Genomic DNA, 18,578 nt, shown 5'->3' on the forward strand with positions numbered 1-18,578 from the left:
ACTAAACTAGAACCTACACTGGGAAAACTAAACTAAGAAAACTGTGACTTAACTATGACAAAGTAGGAAGACTGGCCATGACTATGAGCAGGACCTTGTGCAGAGTGCATGATGAAACACATGAATCACTTACAGGAACATGAACACAACAATCCTGAAACCCCTTAACCTGACATGACATGACGGATGTAACACAGACGACGCGACACTGACAAAAAGAAACACGGGGCTTAAATACACCGAGGGATAACGAGGGAAATGAGACACACAAGGAGAGCACGGCTGGGAGTAATCTGACATGACAAGACCAAGGGGAAGCGAGACTCAATACATTGACATGGGACACAGACTTTCAAAGTAAAACAGGAAACATAACAGACGCAGACTTGACTAAGGAATACAGCTGACCATAGAACACAGAAACAGAAACCAAAGGACTAGAAAAGATAAACTATGACAAAATCAAAATTCAATAATGATACAAAACTCAAAACACTGGGTCGCCGACCCAGGACCGTGGCATGCGCAGGTTAACTCAATACAAAGACACCCTGCCACCCCATCACTGGCTCTGGACCCCCATGTGCCACCTTATTTGAAAAATCCTAGAAAAGCTCCTGTTTAAAACTACAGGTAACAGTTGCTAAGAATATACAATAGACATTCAATGCACTGTTAATAATGAGTTTACTAATATCTACCCTCTGTTCAAGAAGCTGGAATCCCCCAGGCTACAACGTAAAGCTATCCTGGAAAAGGTCATCTTCATAGTCAGAAGGCAGGACAATTTACACCGACTACTCCTCCTTACAAAAATGTCTCTTAGCCTACTTTTAGAAAGAATTTGGCTGTTATTGTGGCACAGCTGTGCATCCTTTCATCAGTTTGACATTTACCTCTTCATCACAGGGCTGGAATCAGTGAGCAAACTTTTCTGATGTCCTAGCAGCAAGAAGCATCTGCGAAGACACTGCTCGTTTCATCAGATAATAGAACAGCCTGTATTACATATCATTATTATGGCTTCACGCTCACTATGGGATTTATTTTTGATAATCAATGTGAACATCTATTCACTTTCACAACGCTCTGAAAGGCATTCATGGAGGAGCTCATTTGTAGAAGCAGCAGCTTTGTTCTGTCTGTCCTAATTTTCTTTTCAAATCTCTCCGTGCCTTGTAGACCGGCTCATACAAATAAGGCTGTGATGGAAAGAACATACTGTGGATGTACTCATGAAGGCTCAGTCAGGCCCAGCCTGTGCTTTGGAGCACAATGCGGCAAACTCACAACATAGGTGTCTATGAGGTGGACTGCACTATAGACAATATATAAAAGATTGCCATAGCCACTGGGATATCACAGACTGGTTTCAGACTTTGTGTTGTTTTGGAGGCATAACATTATCTTTTTGGATGCAGCTATGCTGATACTAGAGCCAGAAGTGATCATAACTGGACAAGACAGTTAATAACTAATGCTAGCAAGGTTGTTTAGCATGCTGCACCAAAAAAAACAAATTAGCTACAGCTGCCTGTGTTAAGATGTCTGTCATATTTTGTATTTTAAATACGTAACGGCGGTACATGTATTCCGTTACTCACCAACACTGCTACCAAGTTGCAATATGTGAAATATAAACTCAAGCTATGCAGAGTATCTCAGCTCAATCTCAGTTTGAGTAACTACATAAAAATTTATCTTTCGAGAACAACCGCAGCATGACCTTCGTTCATACTGCTGGGGGCACTTCCTTATACAAAACTAGCTGAGAAACTCAGCAGGACACAGCAGAGAGAAACTTGTTGGGTCGAGAAACAGCACCCAGCTATCTCGCGCCCTAGATGATTCATTATGCATGAAGGTCTGGGTTCTTTTGTAGAAAATCAATAAGTGCATCACGTCTGAATTATTGAACAGCAACAAGACCTGCACACACGTCTGAGCCGACCAGTTGTTTACACCAGTGGTGGCCAGTGACCAGGAGTTTCACGAATTAGGACAAACACGGATGAATTAAACATCAGAGCGGTTTCCGCTCTAGAATCCCCGCCACCGCTGCGCCTCTCCGAGCGTATGATCCATCAAACAGAGTGATGGATCATACGCGGGGCCCATCGACGCTTACAGAAACTTGGAAGCGAAAATCAGCCAAAACTGATAAGGATGAGAGCTCTGTGCAAGCAGTCACTGAGTGGCAGGCGTGAGACGAAGGAAAGACAAAACACAGACTATTCCCAGAACAAATGATGAAGAAAAGGTCTTGTTAAGCTTTGAAAAAGACACAGAAGACAAAAAGAGGTTCATGATTAAGTCTATTTTCAGATTTGTTTTCTCAGAAGATTACAGCCATTGGAGGAATTATTTCCCCACTTAAAAAAAAAAACTACATTAGGAGAATAAAAGGCAAAAAATTATTGAATGATTTTGATTTTTCATTATAAAAAAAAGACACAGCCACATAATTTGCAACAGTTAAAGCAGAATTGCTAAAAGGTCCCAGTCTTCTTCGGGCTTGTTTTGAAAAAGCGTCCACGTGCAGCACTCAGCTTCCTTCATTCATCATGTCTGCTGAAATCATGTCGACCAGCGTTGAAAAGACAAAAGCAAGACACGACGTCACAGACAAAGCGTGGTCATTTTCTTCCTCTCCATTTATCAAATTCTGCAGCAGCTAAATAACGCAGATTGCCTCTGACTGTATATCAAAATAAATCTCTTTCCTTCATTTGTTAGAGCAACAAAGTGATTAGCATTTTCACAGAATTTTCAAAAAATAGCCTTACAACATTTCCACAAAAAGTACACTGCTCCTCCTTCATCAGCAAATAAAAGAATTCAGCTTTTTAGTGTTTGTGTCCTTGTAAAGCTGCTCGATGCATTCTCTGAACTAATGATCGCGTTGCATTGCTTTTACCTTCTGACTCAATCCGAGTGGCTGTTATCAATCCGTTCCTGCGTGTTTGTTAGATCAAATCAAAGCCTCTCTGATAAGTGGTTCATCCACGTGCGAAGCAATTATCTCCGTGCTGAGAGACACTTGGCTTATCATCGACCGTCAGGCTACAAGTTACAATTTTTATTTTAGGGTGGTTTTTGTTTCGTTTAGGGACTGATGAGCTCTACATAAACATGAAAAAAAATCTGTTTTGGTCGTTACTTGACAGATTTCAGTTTTTCTGAGCCATTTAAAGTGGGCAGGGCTTCTGCTCACGTTTCATACAACAGATTTATATTCTTGGACTCTACTTCAGAGGTTTTGTAATATTTGCTGTTTAAGAAAATCCTTATTTACCTCATGCTGGTGCAGCTCGTCAGGCCAAACACTGTTAAAAAACAAGCCCTCCCCTCACTTTAAGCCACATTCCTTCTGACTGGTTGCCTCTCACAAACAGTAAGTTTGTACAGTAGGTGGGTGGGACTTAAATGACCATATTAGGGATATCTGACATCATACAGAGTGCTTAGAGGGGTGTGAAGCCTTAGCTATCCTCTATAACAAACTGCTTTGGTTTAAGAATCCCATTTTAATAATGGTGGCTATATTTTCCCTGCTCATGCTGTACACCAGTGTTTGTCAGTAGTTATGTTTTTTTGTAATAGTAAATGATACTTTTTCACTCTTGCATCTACCTAAAAGGGTCAGTTTACACATTTTCTTTTTTTAAAAAAAAGCTACTTTTCATTTCCACCTGTCCCATCTGCCACTCTCACTTCATGAGCAATGCTCTGGGTGCTGAAAACAGCAGAAAAACTCCACAGTGTCCTGCAGGTTGCTTGTTAAAGCTAATGGGACAATTATGTTTTGTGACTTGGGTGAAATAACTCTTTAATGGGAGACATCAGCTGCTTTATTGTGGTGGTAGATGGCAGTAAGTAAGACCAAGTCAGAGAGAGACAGACTGAGACAAAGCTTCCTTTATCTGTTTCTCTTCAGCTCAAACATTCCTCTCATTCTGCCGGGCACGACCTGACCATGACCAATGCTGGCTGTGCCTCTGTCTCGCTGTCCTCTGGGAGCTCTTTGATATTTTCTAAAGTCAGTGTATCCCTACAAGGACAGCAGGTCACTCACTGAGGCCACTCGCAGAAAATGGGTTCTTTTCAGTGTCTGGGCATTGGGATCTTTGTGTTCACTTTCCACAGTTCAAAAGTCCACTTTAATCCACTCGCACAGATCTGCAGAACAGATGCTCACACAGTAGTGTTATAAAAATACAGCTTTGCTTGTGCTACAATAACCATGGCAACTTGATTGTGCTACTCTTACAGTGATAAAAAAAACCTTTCTGAGTCAGAAAGTTTCAAATGTGAACTGCTACGACAAAGGTATTAATACACAGGCTTTGGGTTCTTTTTTTCCAGAGCCGATGAAGTGAAAGTAAATGAGAGAGAATCTCTACTGCAGAAATCTTCGCTCCTGCTTTCTCACTAAAATAATGTGACAAAAAACAGCATGTCTGACTGAGCCAATCGCTTCTGTCTTTGGTCTGTCACTTAATGATCTGCTCAAATAAAAACGCACCTCTTTCATCTCTTTCTACTGACAGCTAATTATCCTGCTCCTCCTCAGCTCAGAAACAACTTTCCAGCAGCCCTCCCTCCAAAAGCTGCCTGTCCCTCCACCCGTCTCTCTTTCGACTCTCCATCAGGATTTTGTGGAGATCACTGGGATTCGCTTTCAGTTCAGCCACAGCGGGAAGATGATTTTGGAAATCTTTATCATGTTGGTGTTTCAGTTATGGTCAAATTATGAGCCTGGATCCAAACACACAGCTCCTTCGCTTTCCAGGCAATCAAATTTTTATGGTACAAACAGTTGCTGAGTTACAACAACACTGCAAAGATGAGTGGTTCAAAATTCCTCCACAGAGCTGTAAAAGACTCATTGCCAGTTATTGCAAATGCTTAACTGCAGTTGTTGTTGCTAAGGGTGGCCCAACCAGTTATTAGGTTTAGGGGGCGAACGCTTTTTTCTTTTTTACACAGGGCCATGTAGGTTTGGATCCCCCCCCCCGCTCCTCCCCGAGCTTGGTTCTGCCGGAGGTTACTTCCTGTTAAAAGGGAGTTTTTCCTTCTCACTCAAGTGCTTTCTCATCAGATGTCGTCTGATTGTTGGGATTTCTCTCTATAATTGTAGGGTCTTCACCTTACAAGAAAAAGCGCATCGAGGTGACTGTTGTTGTGATTTGGCGCTATAGAAATATAACTGAAACAAAAGTTTAAGTGTGTTCCAAAAATCCATTTTGGAGAAAGTTCTCTTCCAGGTTGGCTCAAGAAGGAACAGGGATCATTTCTTTAGGGTGAAGCTGAGGGTCAAAAGGCTTCGCCCTCCTGCAGTAGAAAGTGCTGCGTGACATTTCATGTCGACTGAACTGAAAGGAAATTCCTCGCTAACCTTTTGCATCTTACACATTCACATCCTTTCCGCCTCTCCACCCCTCACTTCCGTCTTCTTTTCCCGAGCCTGCGCCTAACTCCTAACACTTGAGTTTTATGTTAAATGAGTCTAAATGTACATTATATTGCTGTATAACTTTGAGCTGCAGCAGCGTTTGTATGATTTATACCAAAAATGCAATGAAATGTCCCTTTAAATAGAGCGAAAATATCGTGGTGCTAAATACAATAGTGTTTTATCTTAATACTGATAAAATAATATAAAATTTAATGTTTGTGGTTACACTTGCCAATAACTGCCTGTAACATTTTAGCCCATTTAAAGGATATTTCATCTCACTTAAAACAATCATTGTTACATCATCATTACATTACTGAGGAAGGCATGATATGTTAGACACCTGATATACATAAGAAATACACAGTGAATAAATCAGAAGCATTAAAAAACTGCACAAAAAAGAGTCCCGCTTATTTCCTCTGTTGCTGCTCATTCATTGTCTCATGCTGGTCAGTTTTTGTTTTCATTCATTAAGAAGATTCTTGAAGCGCCCAGCTGACCTCAGATCAGCCGTGTTAGAAAGCAAGGCGTAATTACCGTGACCTTTCAGCTAATCCCACATCCGGAAATCAGATTAAAAAAAGATAAAGCGCCCTCGGTTCTGGAAGTATGTGTTCCCTTTTCCTAAAGTAAAGCCCAGAGAAGATCGAGTTGAAAAATTGAAAAGTGGCAGTGAATTTTTGATTTGCAGTACTCGCTGCAGTCTGTTTGAATTACCTCCACACACATTTCTGGGATGGACACTAAGAGAAAAACTTCAAATGCTTTTTGAAATCTACTGAACTGGTTATTTGGCCGCAGCTCTGTGTGTTACTCAAACGACAGCAGGTCTGGATGGTGCTCCATGTCTTCAGTGCTCCCTCCAGTGGCTTTGCTACAGGGGGCGCCATTCCCCAGCAGGACATCCTCGCCGAGGCTGATGCGGCAGGGAGTTTTGCCCGAGCAGGGAGTGGAAGCCAGCCGCGAGTCTGGCCCCGGCGCCTTCTGCCAGACATCGCATTGTTTGGCTTTGGACTCCAGAGGGGGATCTTTATTGATGAGGTCTGGTACAGATAGCTGGAGCTGGAGCCCGTGTTCATCCATGCCTTCATCAGAGCTTCCCACTTCTACGCCATCCTCTTCTCCACCTATCACTGTATCCACGTTGTCATTGATCTCAGCTGTCTCAGAATCAGCTCCGGGTTTCCTCTCTGCTGGGCCCGATGACCTCTTTTCCTCCTCCTTTCCCTGTTGCTGCTCCTCCTCATTCCTTATCTCCTCCTGAGTGATGGGGGTTGTCTTCTCAGGGGAGGAAGGGAAGGAGGAAGAATCCACAGGGTCGGGGGAGGAGACCACGGGGTCAGAGGAGATCATCATGTCCTGGGTCGTCTTCAGTGCTCGAGGGAGGCGCTTCTTCCCCGATGGGGGTGGAGGATCCAGCCGAGGGAAGGAGTCAAAGGAGGTGATGTGGCTGGAATAGAAGAGAGGAATAAAGGTAGGGTGAGAAAAGGGAAAATGGAGATTAAGGGAGGCAACGAAAGACAGACAGAGAACGTTTAAGTGGTGACTATAGTTGAAACTTCTGCCATATGCTGCCACAAAGAAGAAATTGATTCCTAAACATATTTTATGCTGATGAAGTTTAGCTGCTTGAATTGACCAGAGCTGTTCAAGCTTAAACAGCATGTTTACAGCCTCATGACTCCCGTTGGTGGTCGCCATGGCAGATCATCAACCTGCTTCTCAGCCTATCCCCAGCATCTATCCCTCTGCATGTCTTCCTTCACTACATCCATGAATCTTCCCTGCGCTCTTCCTCTTTTCCTCCTTCCTGGCAGCTTCATCTTCAACATCCTTTGTCCAAACAATCTAAGTCTTGCCTCTCTGACTTTGTCTTCATACCGCTCGATCTTTCCTGTTCTCTCCCAACAGAAATCTTCAACTCTGCCACCTCCACCTCCAGATTCAGTCTCTCTTTCAGTGCCACCCTCTATAAACCATAAATCATACTGTAGCAGGTCTACTACCATCATGTAAACCTTCCCTTTCACTCTCACCACTATCCATCTGTCACAAATTGCCCCTGACATTTGTCTCCACCCACTCCACCCTGCCTGCACTGTTCTTCACCTCTCTCGGGCACTGTCTGTTGCTTTACAAAAACAATTTAGGCTCTGATGGATAGTTTCCTCCTTCATAACAACGTTATGTTGTGTAAAACATCCTAGAACTGCATTTGGATGCAGATAAAAGCAGATGACCTGTCACAGAGCCTACGTACAGGCACAAACACTGAAGCTAGGGTTCGTAATAACTAAGGAAGCAATCCATAAATAACCCATATGTAATGCTGCATAGGCACAAACTATTCAGGCAAAGAAAAAACGCAGCAGGACAAAATGAACTTCAGATTTTGCAGTCGGTACACATTAAAACTGTGGGAGGGACTATGACTAAACATGTCAAGAAAACTTGACAGCTAATTGGCTGATGGCCCCGCTGTGCAGAATAATAGAATCCTGTCAGGGGCCGTTTGTTGCATCAAAGAACCACCAATTGTTTCATATTTTAACTGAATGAAACTTTGTCGAACAAAGGCCATCCAAAGTTTGCATGCTGCTTCAGCTGATAGAAGAATGAAACCTGGCAGGATGACTCAGACTTCAAAGCTGCTCTTGCCTACTAATAAGAACAAGCTGAGTGATGGAGGAGGAAGGCGGCTGGAGAGAAGCTACAAGAGCTTAAACCTACGTTCGCTCGTGTTCGGAGCTCCTCACTGAGTTCAGTGAGCGTGTTTACAAAAAACACTCTAAATTCTTAAGCTGTTCCAGACGACGTCAGCACGTAATCCTGTAGCTAGAGGCCAAGGCGATCACAAATTATTACTGTTGTGTGACCTTTCACTGCAGCTGACAGGTGGAGACAGTTCAATAAGCACTGCTGTGCTGTCTGTCCTCAGAAAATGCACCTTTTTGTCACAAAAACAGCATCATTAACATCAAAAACCCAAGAAAAAAACATAAACCTTGTTAAGGAGGTCAGAGGCTTTGCAGGACTTGCGTTGTCTGGGGAACAGGGGAAGGTCCTGCGCACCTCATCTCATGCATTCACGTTTCAAAAATGAGAAGTGAGTCAGCTATAAGTCTGCCGAACCAGCTGGTGGTCCAGAACAATCTTTAGATCGCTGCTAAATGAAGCTAAATCTGTTCTGGGTGCAGCGAATGGAGATAAATGGAACCTGAGCGGCTGAAAAATGACTTTTACTTGGCCAATCTTCAGGAGAACAGACGAAAAATCCTCCAAAGTACGTTTATGAGAGTACATAAACAAGTCAAATCGACATATTCAAAAAACAAAAAATAAAATAAACCCCCTAAAACTGAAAACTTCAAAGTGAAAAACTGGCTTATTCAATTCCAGGCATCTCCCAGGCACCTCTGATGTATCATCATTAATTTAAAGCCACATTTCACAGGAAAAATCGTAAATTATTCACCTTTTCTGACCCACAGCCCAATTCTGCAGTGATAGATACGTCCTCTGCTCAGTATAGGTAATGGAATATTTTTGAATAAATTAAGATAATGTCTTTCATCGGGTTTATTAATTAATTAGACGTGTGGAAAGGCCTCCGAGTTTCACATATTCATCCTAAAATCTTTTGACGTAGAAGCCTGTTAATTATTTGGGGGGAGCAGTTTGCTCAGTATTAAGATGACGTATGAATGTGTGTGTGGATATGAGGGTGCATACCTGCTGGCAGCAGTCTGACTGAGTTGCTCCATGCAGCTCCAAACTGCACCAACATTCTTGTTGACCTCCGTAACCCCAATGTCTCCGAGGTTGCTGGGCTCTTTTCTTCTTAGCAAGTCATTGACCTGAAAGAAGGAGAGACGAGAAGGAGAGAAAGGTTTAACCTTTGCAGGTAGTTTTGATACAAATGTTTATCGGCTCAGCTGAAAGAATAAAAAGAGCTTAAACCTGCGTTCCTTTCAATAAGTCACACTATATGAGCTTATTTCAAAGGGTAAAAGAATACAGGACCTGCTGAGCTCAATGTCCCGTTTCTGCTTGTGTCGCACTAACCTTTGCCCCGACTGCCTTGCCCAGGTTAATGGCATTTTTCAGCCTCTGCTGTCCTCCAGAGGAGGGCGAGTCCACGCAGCTGGACCCCGGGTTGGAATTAGTCGTCGCCGCGGCGCGCCGGGTCGAGGACGGCCCTGGCCTCGAGGTCTGGGGACTCTGCTGCTGCGCAATGGAGTTCTCAAACATACTTTGATCAACTGTTCACAAAAGAAAAATGGAGAGGGAAAGAGCAGAAAGGGAGAGAGAGAGGGGTAGGTGAATACACAGTAGGACTTCAAAAAAAGAGCATGTCTGCTTTTAAAAGAGCATGCTGCAAAGCTGCAGGCCTTTCAAGTCTTAGGCAATACTGGTGGGATTTTTTACTCTGAGATGCACTAACTTGGATCTTGAGAGAAAACAAAGAAATATTCCACTGAAACGAACACTTCTGATTGGTGTTTTAAAAAGTTCTTTTATTTTTTTCCCCTTCCAAACTACTGGGCAAACTTTTCTAACCAAATTCATCTTTTGTAGAGTGTTTCTTCAAACATGTCACGTTCTTATGACGCGCTCTGCAGCTTTGCATTGTAACACGACGATTCAAAGGTTTTTCATGACAATGCATTTACATGGGGGGATCTAGGTGGCAAAGCGTAGTAGATCCACTGATATCACAGAATAATACATAAAACAATACAACAACAAAATAACACCACTGCAGCAACACATGCACAAACATAGGCGGGAACGATCAAGCAGAAAAATACAGGATGAGAAAAAGCAAAAAAACCAAAACAAAACAAAAAGGCAGCTCAGGTTCAGTCCACTTAAGACAGACGATCTTACCTCTTGGAGAGAAATAGTTCTCGGAAAGCATTCAGTAAGACACAAAGTATCAGATATCAATCATTGTACTAGTCAAGCTGTTTCTGCTTAGTCATACAGTACTGCTACAAGGGGACACTTTGGGGAAGGCAACAGCTAAAGAGCACAGCTGCAGCTGTGTACGCATATCTGAAAGGTACATTGTCTTCATCAAATAAATGTGGAGAAAATATAGCTATTTGGAATCAGATGGCGTATCAAAGGGTAACCTTGACTTCTCTTGTGCACACACAAATATTTCACTTGCCATCCCAATCAGGAGATCTGTAAAAAGGCCATTAGACAAAAGGCCAGAGGAAATGTGATCTGATATTATGAATCAACTGGATACAGAGGGCATCGACTTCAAGGAGAGAGAAAGAGCTAAGTGAAGAACAGAAAAGGATACGCGTTGTTACTTTAGAGCGCGAAGAAGGCAGAGAAGAGAAGTGCAAAGAAAAAGAAATGTCAAACTTGGAAGTACGATCGAAACCTTACAGATAATCTTACTATTTTGGCGCCACCTGGTGGGTAAAATCAAACCAATAAACAACAACAGTCCTCGTCTGTAAATATCTGGTGCCACAGCAGTTGTGTGTTTTTAAGAAAGTGGCATGTTCAGCCCGTTTTCTGAAACAGCCCAAACATTTGCACAATATTAACTGCACTGATTTTCAAATATCTTTAGCATTTGCAGCAGTAAACTGACGATGCGACCTCAGGCTTAGAAAATTAGAATATTTCAGTATTTTCTGATGTTATATATCTCAAACTTTTAATTGGTTCAACAGGCAATCAGTTAGTGGTTTATGTGATACTTAACAAAAACAATATTGCAGAAAATAATGCTCTTTAAGAGTTAGCTAATACAGTACATCAGCGAGCAAGTCATTAGCATTACTAACCATAACTCTGCACTTCCTGCCACCAAATAAGTGCTTATTATGTGTGCATCATTCTAAGTTTCTGTGTATTGGCATGACTGCGATTTATGCTTTTGTGTTCCACAAACACACTTCTTTAAATAATTCAACTAAGCATTTTTCCACAAATGAAAAACAGGTTCTTGACATTGCTAACAAATGGTATACTAACACAGATTTGCTTAATTAAAGCTGTGATGAAACTGGAGGCTAATTTATGAATCTTTCTGGAATGTTTGGCCTGCCTGCGAACATTATTCTTATGTTCTGACTGTTCGTCAAGGTAATCGAGTGATCTCTGGATAAATAGTCTCCTGTTCCATTGGCCAAAAAACATCCTTCTTGATCCCACCAGACAATGAGGCCACACACTTCTACATTACCTTGCAATGGAGAGTCAACGGAAATACCTTGTAATGTAGTAACCCCACAGCAGCCTGTGAAGTTTCTGTTTGTGACACAGCCTCCATTGTACTCTGAAAAATGTATGTGTAAGTCTCAACGTTAAATGTTTTTGCAGGTTTCCTCTCAGCATGGTGAAAAGGTGAAACCCGCTGTTTGAAAATGAGCCAGAGTGTCACTGGCTGGCTCATTTACACACAGATGCAGTTAATCATCACTATTTATGGGCATTTCACTGCTGGACAGTCCCCGAGCCAGCTCTGAATCTCTGTTGCTTTTATGGCTCACTAAAATGAATGCAAATTCAAAGGCTTTCCATTGTGCTATGTTAAAATGCCAGCATTTCCACTGGGACTGAAGGTCAGCTCGTCCTGGCTAAATATACCATCAGTGAAACACAAAAGACTTAAAGGTTTTTTAAAAAAAGATATTTAGTCTTCATGGACATTACTGGCAATGCATTTCTAAGTGTATGCAGTAGTGCTGGATGAATGCATTTCCTGACAGCAGTTTATATTAAATGGACAATGAGGACATGTGTGACCTTCCATGCATCTTCCAAAATATGCAGCTGCTTTTATTAAATATATAGACGTTCCCATCCATCTCCATGTTCAAAAAGCAATCCATCACACCAAGCAAACAATTAACCTGTTTGATCCACCCAGTCAAAGGCAACCCATCTAGGGTCAGAGTCAGATTAATGGCCATCCCTTTTTAACCTCTTTATATAGAATTTTCTCCTGTTTGGAAAGCCTAGATTGAAAAGCTTTAAATCATTATCAGCAATAACCTTATCCTAATTCTCTATTTTGGAGAAAAGCAAAGCGGATGTCTTTTGGAGTGTGTAATTTAGAATAGTTATTCTTTGCTCCCTGAATGCCAAGACTTGAGAGAAAAATTTTATGAAAGTAAAAAATAATATATTCATTAGGGATGTACGCGATTAGTTGACTAATTGTTGCTACTGGCACTAGTCGGTACCAGACGTGGTAGTCGTTTAACATTTGATTGATGCCCAGTGTCGGTAAATTGCTGTGTCTTAAATGTTATGGAGCATCTGCCACCAGAAGGAGCATTGTTTATGAGAAAGGCCATAAATCTTTAAAGCTATGTTTTCATTATTGTTATTATTATTGTTATGTGATTGTGGATACAACGGACAGAAAAGACAGTGAGGAGTTCAATCAGTTGGTGGGGGGCTTAGGGTAGAGCCCTTATACCTCCACATTGAAAGGAACCAGTTCAAGTGGTTGCCTACTGGGTAAGGTGTTCCGATCGGGCATGTCCTACCAGGAAGAGCCCCCAGGGTAGACCCAGGACACTCTGGAGAGACTCTTCTTCTTCCTTTTTCCGTTGGAAATATAATGTGCAATGTTTATAATGCATAATGCAACACACCAAACAGCAGCATTTCAAGTATGATTCATTAGTGAAGAAAAACAATAGACATTTTTTGTCACTGTCTATTAAACTGCCAGGAACAGTTGCCGGGAACATCACTAGTTAGAGTTAGGGTTGGGATCAGCAGCAATGATGATTGAAGTGATGATACGAAAATGTAGGTGACTTTATTTGAAAGGTAACCAGTTTCTAAAAAAAGATTTTTAAAAAAACCCTACATGGCAGTGTGGTTATATTTCAAACACTAGGCCTGGACGATTAACTACAATACATTGGTTAAATCCATCCCATGTTTCTTTGTGGGGCCTTGTGACACCATTTTAATTTTAAATGGAAAATAAAGTGGTGGAATCACTCTTATGTCTAAACAAATGGGATCTCTGATCACCTTCCAAAACAAGTGTCTGCTTTCATTAAATATGAATCATTTTACTATGCACCTCTCTATGTCCCACAGTCCAAAAATAAGATGATTATCTATTATCTTAAGTTTAATACTACACTTTGTGCTTCCTCTGGGAGTGTGACACCTAACGTAACCTTGTGTATTCGGCATCTTAATGTACAATACCATGCCAGGCATTTTTTAGACTTGTAGTCATCATGCACTACCATCAGGAGGGACTCTGATCGTCCCAAATTCCTTGTACCGTGGGACAATGAGCCCAAACATACAGCCACAGTTATAAAAAGTGAAGAACAAGGAGTCCTGCTACAGATGCTATGATCCCCACAGAGCTCTGATCTCAACATCATGGAGCCAGTCTGGGATTGCACAAAGAGACAAGAGACACCGAGAACCTGAATTCATAAAAGAACTGAGGGAAATTCTCAAAGATGTGCGCAAACTCTTACTTTCCAAGTATTCCTGTGCTTGAAAGTAACGTTTCAACAACACTGGATCCATTTGAGTTCTATCCCAAAAAAGCAACAACATTTATCCTACTTTGAAAAGAAAATATTTAAGAATTCAAAAGTCTGAAACTTAATACAGCTGTGAGACATGCTCCCCTGGTAAAACAAAGGCTCACACAGGTAGAAATCCAGTCTGCATGATGGATTCTTTTCAAAGTTAGAAGAAAATAAGATTTGAAAAATAAACACCAGCTAAACTAATGTCAGAGCAACATGTAAACAGCGCACAGACATACTGTCTCTGTATCTCTACGTCATAAAATCAAACCCTTCTGAAACCCTACACCAAAATCTGACGTGCATCTCCCAAGAAATCAAAGAAGAGCCTACAGCTATAGTGACCGGCCTGTTCAGTCCTGGTGATTCTGCTTGTGCATTTCCAACTTTCTCTTCTCAGTTTTTGAATTCGTCAGTGAGAGACTGACTAACATCGTCTCAATATGAGAAAAAAATGATCAATAGATGGACTCACAAATCCAATTCAATTCAACTTATATTGTGCCAAATCACAACAGTCACCTCAAGGCGGTTTATATCGTAAGGTAAAGACACTACAATAATACAGAGCAAACCCCAACAGTCAGATGATCTCCAAGCAAGTACTTGGCAACAGTGGGAAGCTCTTGCTATCAGTTTACACCGCATAGAAAACATGGAAGATGACTACAAGGTAATCAACACATACAGTAACACAGCAGCACGAGCATGAATGCGGGCAATGATGTCAGCCTCTTGCATTGGTTATGTCGTAGGCTCTACACAGATTCCCAGCAAAAATCTAAATTCAAAGCAACCTCCGTGAAGCCCACATTAAAAAGCAAATTCTTTTGTTTAGGTGGTTTCAATCATGGGGAGACGCAGCGGTGTGGTGGTTAGCGCCGTCTCCCTGGGTGCTCCCCACAGTCCACAGACATGCATGGGGTTAGATTAACTGGTGCAACTGACTATAGGAAGGTAAGCATGAATGGTCTACGTGTTGGCTCTGAAACAGATGTTGAGGGTGTACGCTGGCACAGTGCCCTGTGACATGGACATGGATGGGCTCCAGCCCCACCGCAACCCTGAACTGAATAAATGAACAAAAAATGGATGGATGGTTTCAATAACAAATAAAAGGCACTTCCTTCATTACCAACAAACTGGCAGATTTCAGTGAGTCCAACTTCCTCCTGACAGGACGCTCATTCACAGCAGCTTGAGAGCTGTTCTGTTTGATTTGTCATTCACTGTGTTGAGATTTACTTCCAGCCTCTTAACCGAGAATTTCATTTGGCCTCTCACTTAAGCTATGTCGTCTCACGGATGGACTTCTGTGCCTCAGCCCCTGTGTGATCTCATATAAGGTCACACAGGTGTATTTCTATCCTACAAATCTAGCCTACTGAAGCCTTACAATTAGACAAGTAGTGCAACTTAGATGTTAAAACCACAACAATGATGCAATGTCCCAGTTTCAAACTTTTACCACTTGCTGTGGTTTCAGTGTGCAGTCTGAAAAGCGAACCGCAGATTAAAAAGCACAGGCCGAATTCCACAGTTAGAATGAAACTCGTGTGAGCCACAACGTGTTTATGTTCCAGCGCGCTCAGTGAAACACGTTAAGCTCCTGCATAATAACTAGAATAACGCACTGTCAGCATTTGCAAGTTGCATGCTTTGTAGTATTAATAGATGCTGGTGCAGAGACTTTCAGTGTCTGACGCTGAAAATGATTGGAGATAATGGCAACGCCCAACCCAGAAAGCATACAGTGGTTATAAGAGCAATGAAAGAGTGACAGAGACACTCAAAGAATCCTGAATGAGTGTTTAAATGTAAACTCAGACACACTGAAGTCTTATAGTGTGTTGAATTAATGTGGAGCCTAAGCTGCAGTGAGTGATTTCATTGTTTGTATTTATACCCGTCTGTGGAACTGTGAAACTGAGAGGTTGACAGAGGATCAAATAAATCTCACACAAAACAGTGACTGAAACACAGACATGGAGAGAACTGATTGAGTCTATACACATAGTGTCAGAGCTTTGAAAATGACAATGAATACTAGCTGCTCTTTTGGTAATGATCAAGCTAGATTCTATTACAGCTGATTACATTTTGCTGAGGCATTATCAATATACTGTGTTTATTCTAAGGAGCTTAGAAAGAAAAGCGTCTTGACTTCTTTAAGCTGCTTGAAAGAGTTTCAAGTTTCACGAGTTTCGAGCAACTTAAAGAAATCCAGACGCTTTTCTTTCTAAGCTCCCTAGACTACGATGACCTGGATGACTGAGAACCTTCACAGATACTGTGTTTAGACTCCGTATTACCAACAAACAGCTCTACTGCAGTTACTGAGGTGTAGTTGCCATTCTGGGAAGGTGTGTGCCCAACCACAGTTTATATTCGAGCAATCTAATTAAAAATATGTCCTGCCCCCGACAATCAACAGCTAAAGAAGGCCAATATCAGCTAATCATGCTGTTGTGCATGTGCACAGCAGAAGAAGACATCACCTTTAACCATGTGATGGAAGATGGAAGACTGCTGTCTTTGTTATGGCAGTGACATTTTTATAGTGATCGTGTTGTACGAGCAAACGTGTTTGGATTCAGCCGTTAAGCCTTAATGTGGTAAAAACTGTATGCATGCATGGTAGAAATCTAACTTGCTGGGAAAAAACTTTTTAAACCTAATTTTGGAGAGAGACTTCACAAACTTTTGTAGCAGTTTTTAACTGCACAGGTGCTTTTTATACCTCAGACCTCAGACTGTTGCTGTTATGGCTCTGTCCTCTGTCCTTTTATGCAGAACATCTTGTCTTTAAAGCAGCTTGTGGATAATTATTCAAGACCGTTTGCATTTTGATTCAGACTTGATCTGAAACTGTGCATGTGCAAACCCTTGATGGAGGTATGACTCAGAAAGGAGAGAGCATAAGTGCCGTAAATTGCCTCTGTGAGCTGTTTGAGACTCTGCTGCAGCTCCAGCTGCTGCCTGTGTGGATGAGTGGACCAAACACTTGTCCCTTTTACCTCCTGCACTTCCCTGAAGAGACGCGGCACCATGTTTCAAATTCCTCTGCACTGAAAACTGAGATGTCTTCAGACAGAGGTTAAGAATAATCATATTCTGGGAAAAAAAAGAAGAAGGTGTAAATGTTAATCGCTCCAGTTACTTTAAGTCAAAAACTCCCACAGCCTGTTTGTTCAGTTCTGGAGGAGTGTGCACAATATTGACTTGTTTACTCCTTGTGCGCTTGCGTTTGTGAGTTGTCTTTTAATTACAAACACGCCTGAAGGACTCCATCTGTAATAATTATCGTTCATTAACGCTGAAATGAGGATTTTGTTTGTTTCTTCGGGAGCTGCTGTGGATTAACAGCATTATTCAGACAACAGCCAGATTAGACACAGAGACAGGGAAGCGTGCAAAGTGGAAAGGGGCTATTTTTAATGTGTAATCCGACGTGTAATCCCTCCCATCCTCATGTATACCACCTAATTAAAATAGCTTTTTTGATATCCAATCAGTCCTGCACCCTGAAGAATAAGCAGGAAAGAGTGACGAAAGAAACAGGAGTAAAAACAGACATTTACTGAGCACCAAACAAAGGAGTCAACAAAACCAAAGAGCTCACTCCCACTCGTGTACTCGCTTTGGATGCTAAGCTGAATCCAACGTAACGCTCATGCAATCTTCTGCAATCTACAATCTTACAGTCTGACTGTAGGTCAATCTGTGTGTTTGAACAAAGGACGCCTCAAGAGAGTGGCGAGAGAGTCCACGGACAGTTCAGTGGCTGTCAAGTTAGATTAGGCTGTTCTCAAAAATGATTTGTATTCACATTTGTCTTAACACAACTTGTGGATTTTTCCAAAGCTGCATGCTGGCAGAGCTGGAAACAGCCATGCTGTGTGCAGGTGGAATAATGATGTTAAGAATTAATGGCAGAGTGTGGGGGTTCCTGATAGCATGGTCCAGACGTACACCCACTTTCTTAACCGTTTGGCCAATTCAGGGTCGGAGGGGAGCTGGAGCCTGTCCCAGCTGTCAGTGGGCACAGTGTAAAATAAAGTTTCTCCATTTCACCTTCAAGCAAATGATGCTTTTAGAGCTAAAATAAGTACTAAATAATTGACTATCACATTAAAAACAATGTGTTTATAGGGACTGTTTGGTTTATCATCTACAAATTTTGCTCACTAGAAAGCATCACTGGGGTGATGCTGGGCCTCAAGGACCAGCCTGCAGGACACTGGTCCTTGAGGCCTGGAGTTGGACACCCCGGCAACAAGCCAATCAATCAATCACCACTGATTCCCATTTTAACTTCAACTTACCAGAATTAAAAAGGCTTATTCACATTATGGTACAAAACATGCCTTTGATCTTGCCTTTTGATTTTTTTTGTTAAATAATTCCATTCATTTTCATTTATATAGTGCTCAACAACCGTCACTTCAAGGTGTTTTATATAATATTTGTAGGTTAAAGACCCTACAATAATAGAGAAAAAGTTCAACAATCAAAGGCCCTAATATGAGCAAGAACTTGGGAACAGTGGGAAGGGAAAACTCCCTTTT

At 41.7% G+C, this 18,578-nt stretch overlaps 1 protein-coding gene across 3 annotated transcripts in view; it reads right to left on the reverse strand.

The window, feature by feature from the left end:
• Window positions 1–2,298: 2,298 nt before the first annotated feature.
• The window catches only part of LOC146369785 (carboxyl-terminal PDZ ligand of neuronal nitric oxide synthase protein-like), a 242,441-nt gene continuing 226,161 nt past the window's right edge, over window positions 2,299–18,578 (reverse strand). For all 3 annotated transcript variants that reach the window (XM_084909585.1, XM_084909586.1, XM_084909584.1), the window contains exons 11-13: window positions 9,527–9,723; window positions 9,194–9,318; window positions 2,299–6,911 (exon numbers count right to left, since the gene is read on the reverse strand). In XM_084909585.1, the coding sequence (XP_084765711.1) occupies window positions 6,272–6,911; window positions 9,194–9,318; window positions 9,527–9,723 (962 nt within the window). In that variant the 3' untranslated portion in view covers window positions 2,299–6,271. The remainder of the gene's footprint in view (window positions 6,912–9,193; window positions 9,319–9,526; window positions 9,724–18,578) is intronic.

This window comes from Perissodus microlepis, chromosome 17 (assembly GCF_051167445.1).
Source record: "Perissodus microlepis isolate ML-2025 ecotype Zambia chromosome 17, ASM5116744v1, whole genome shotgun sequence".
Taxonomy (NCBI): domain Eukaryota; kingdom Metazoa; phylum Chordata; class Actinopteri; order Cichliformes; family Cichlidae; genus Perissodus; species Perissodus microlepis.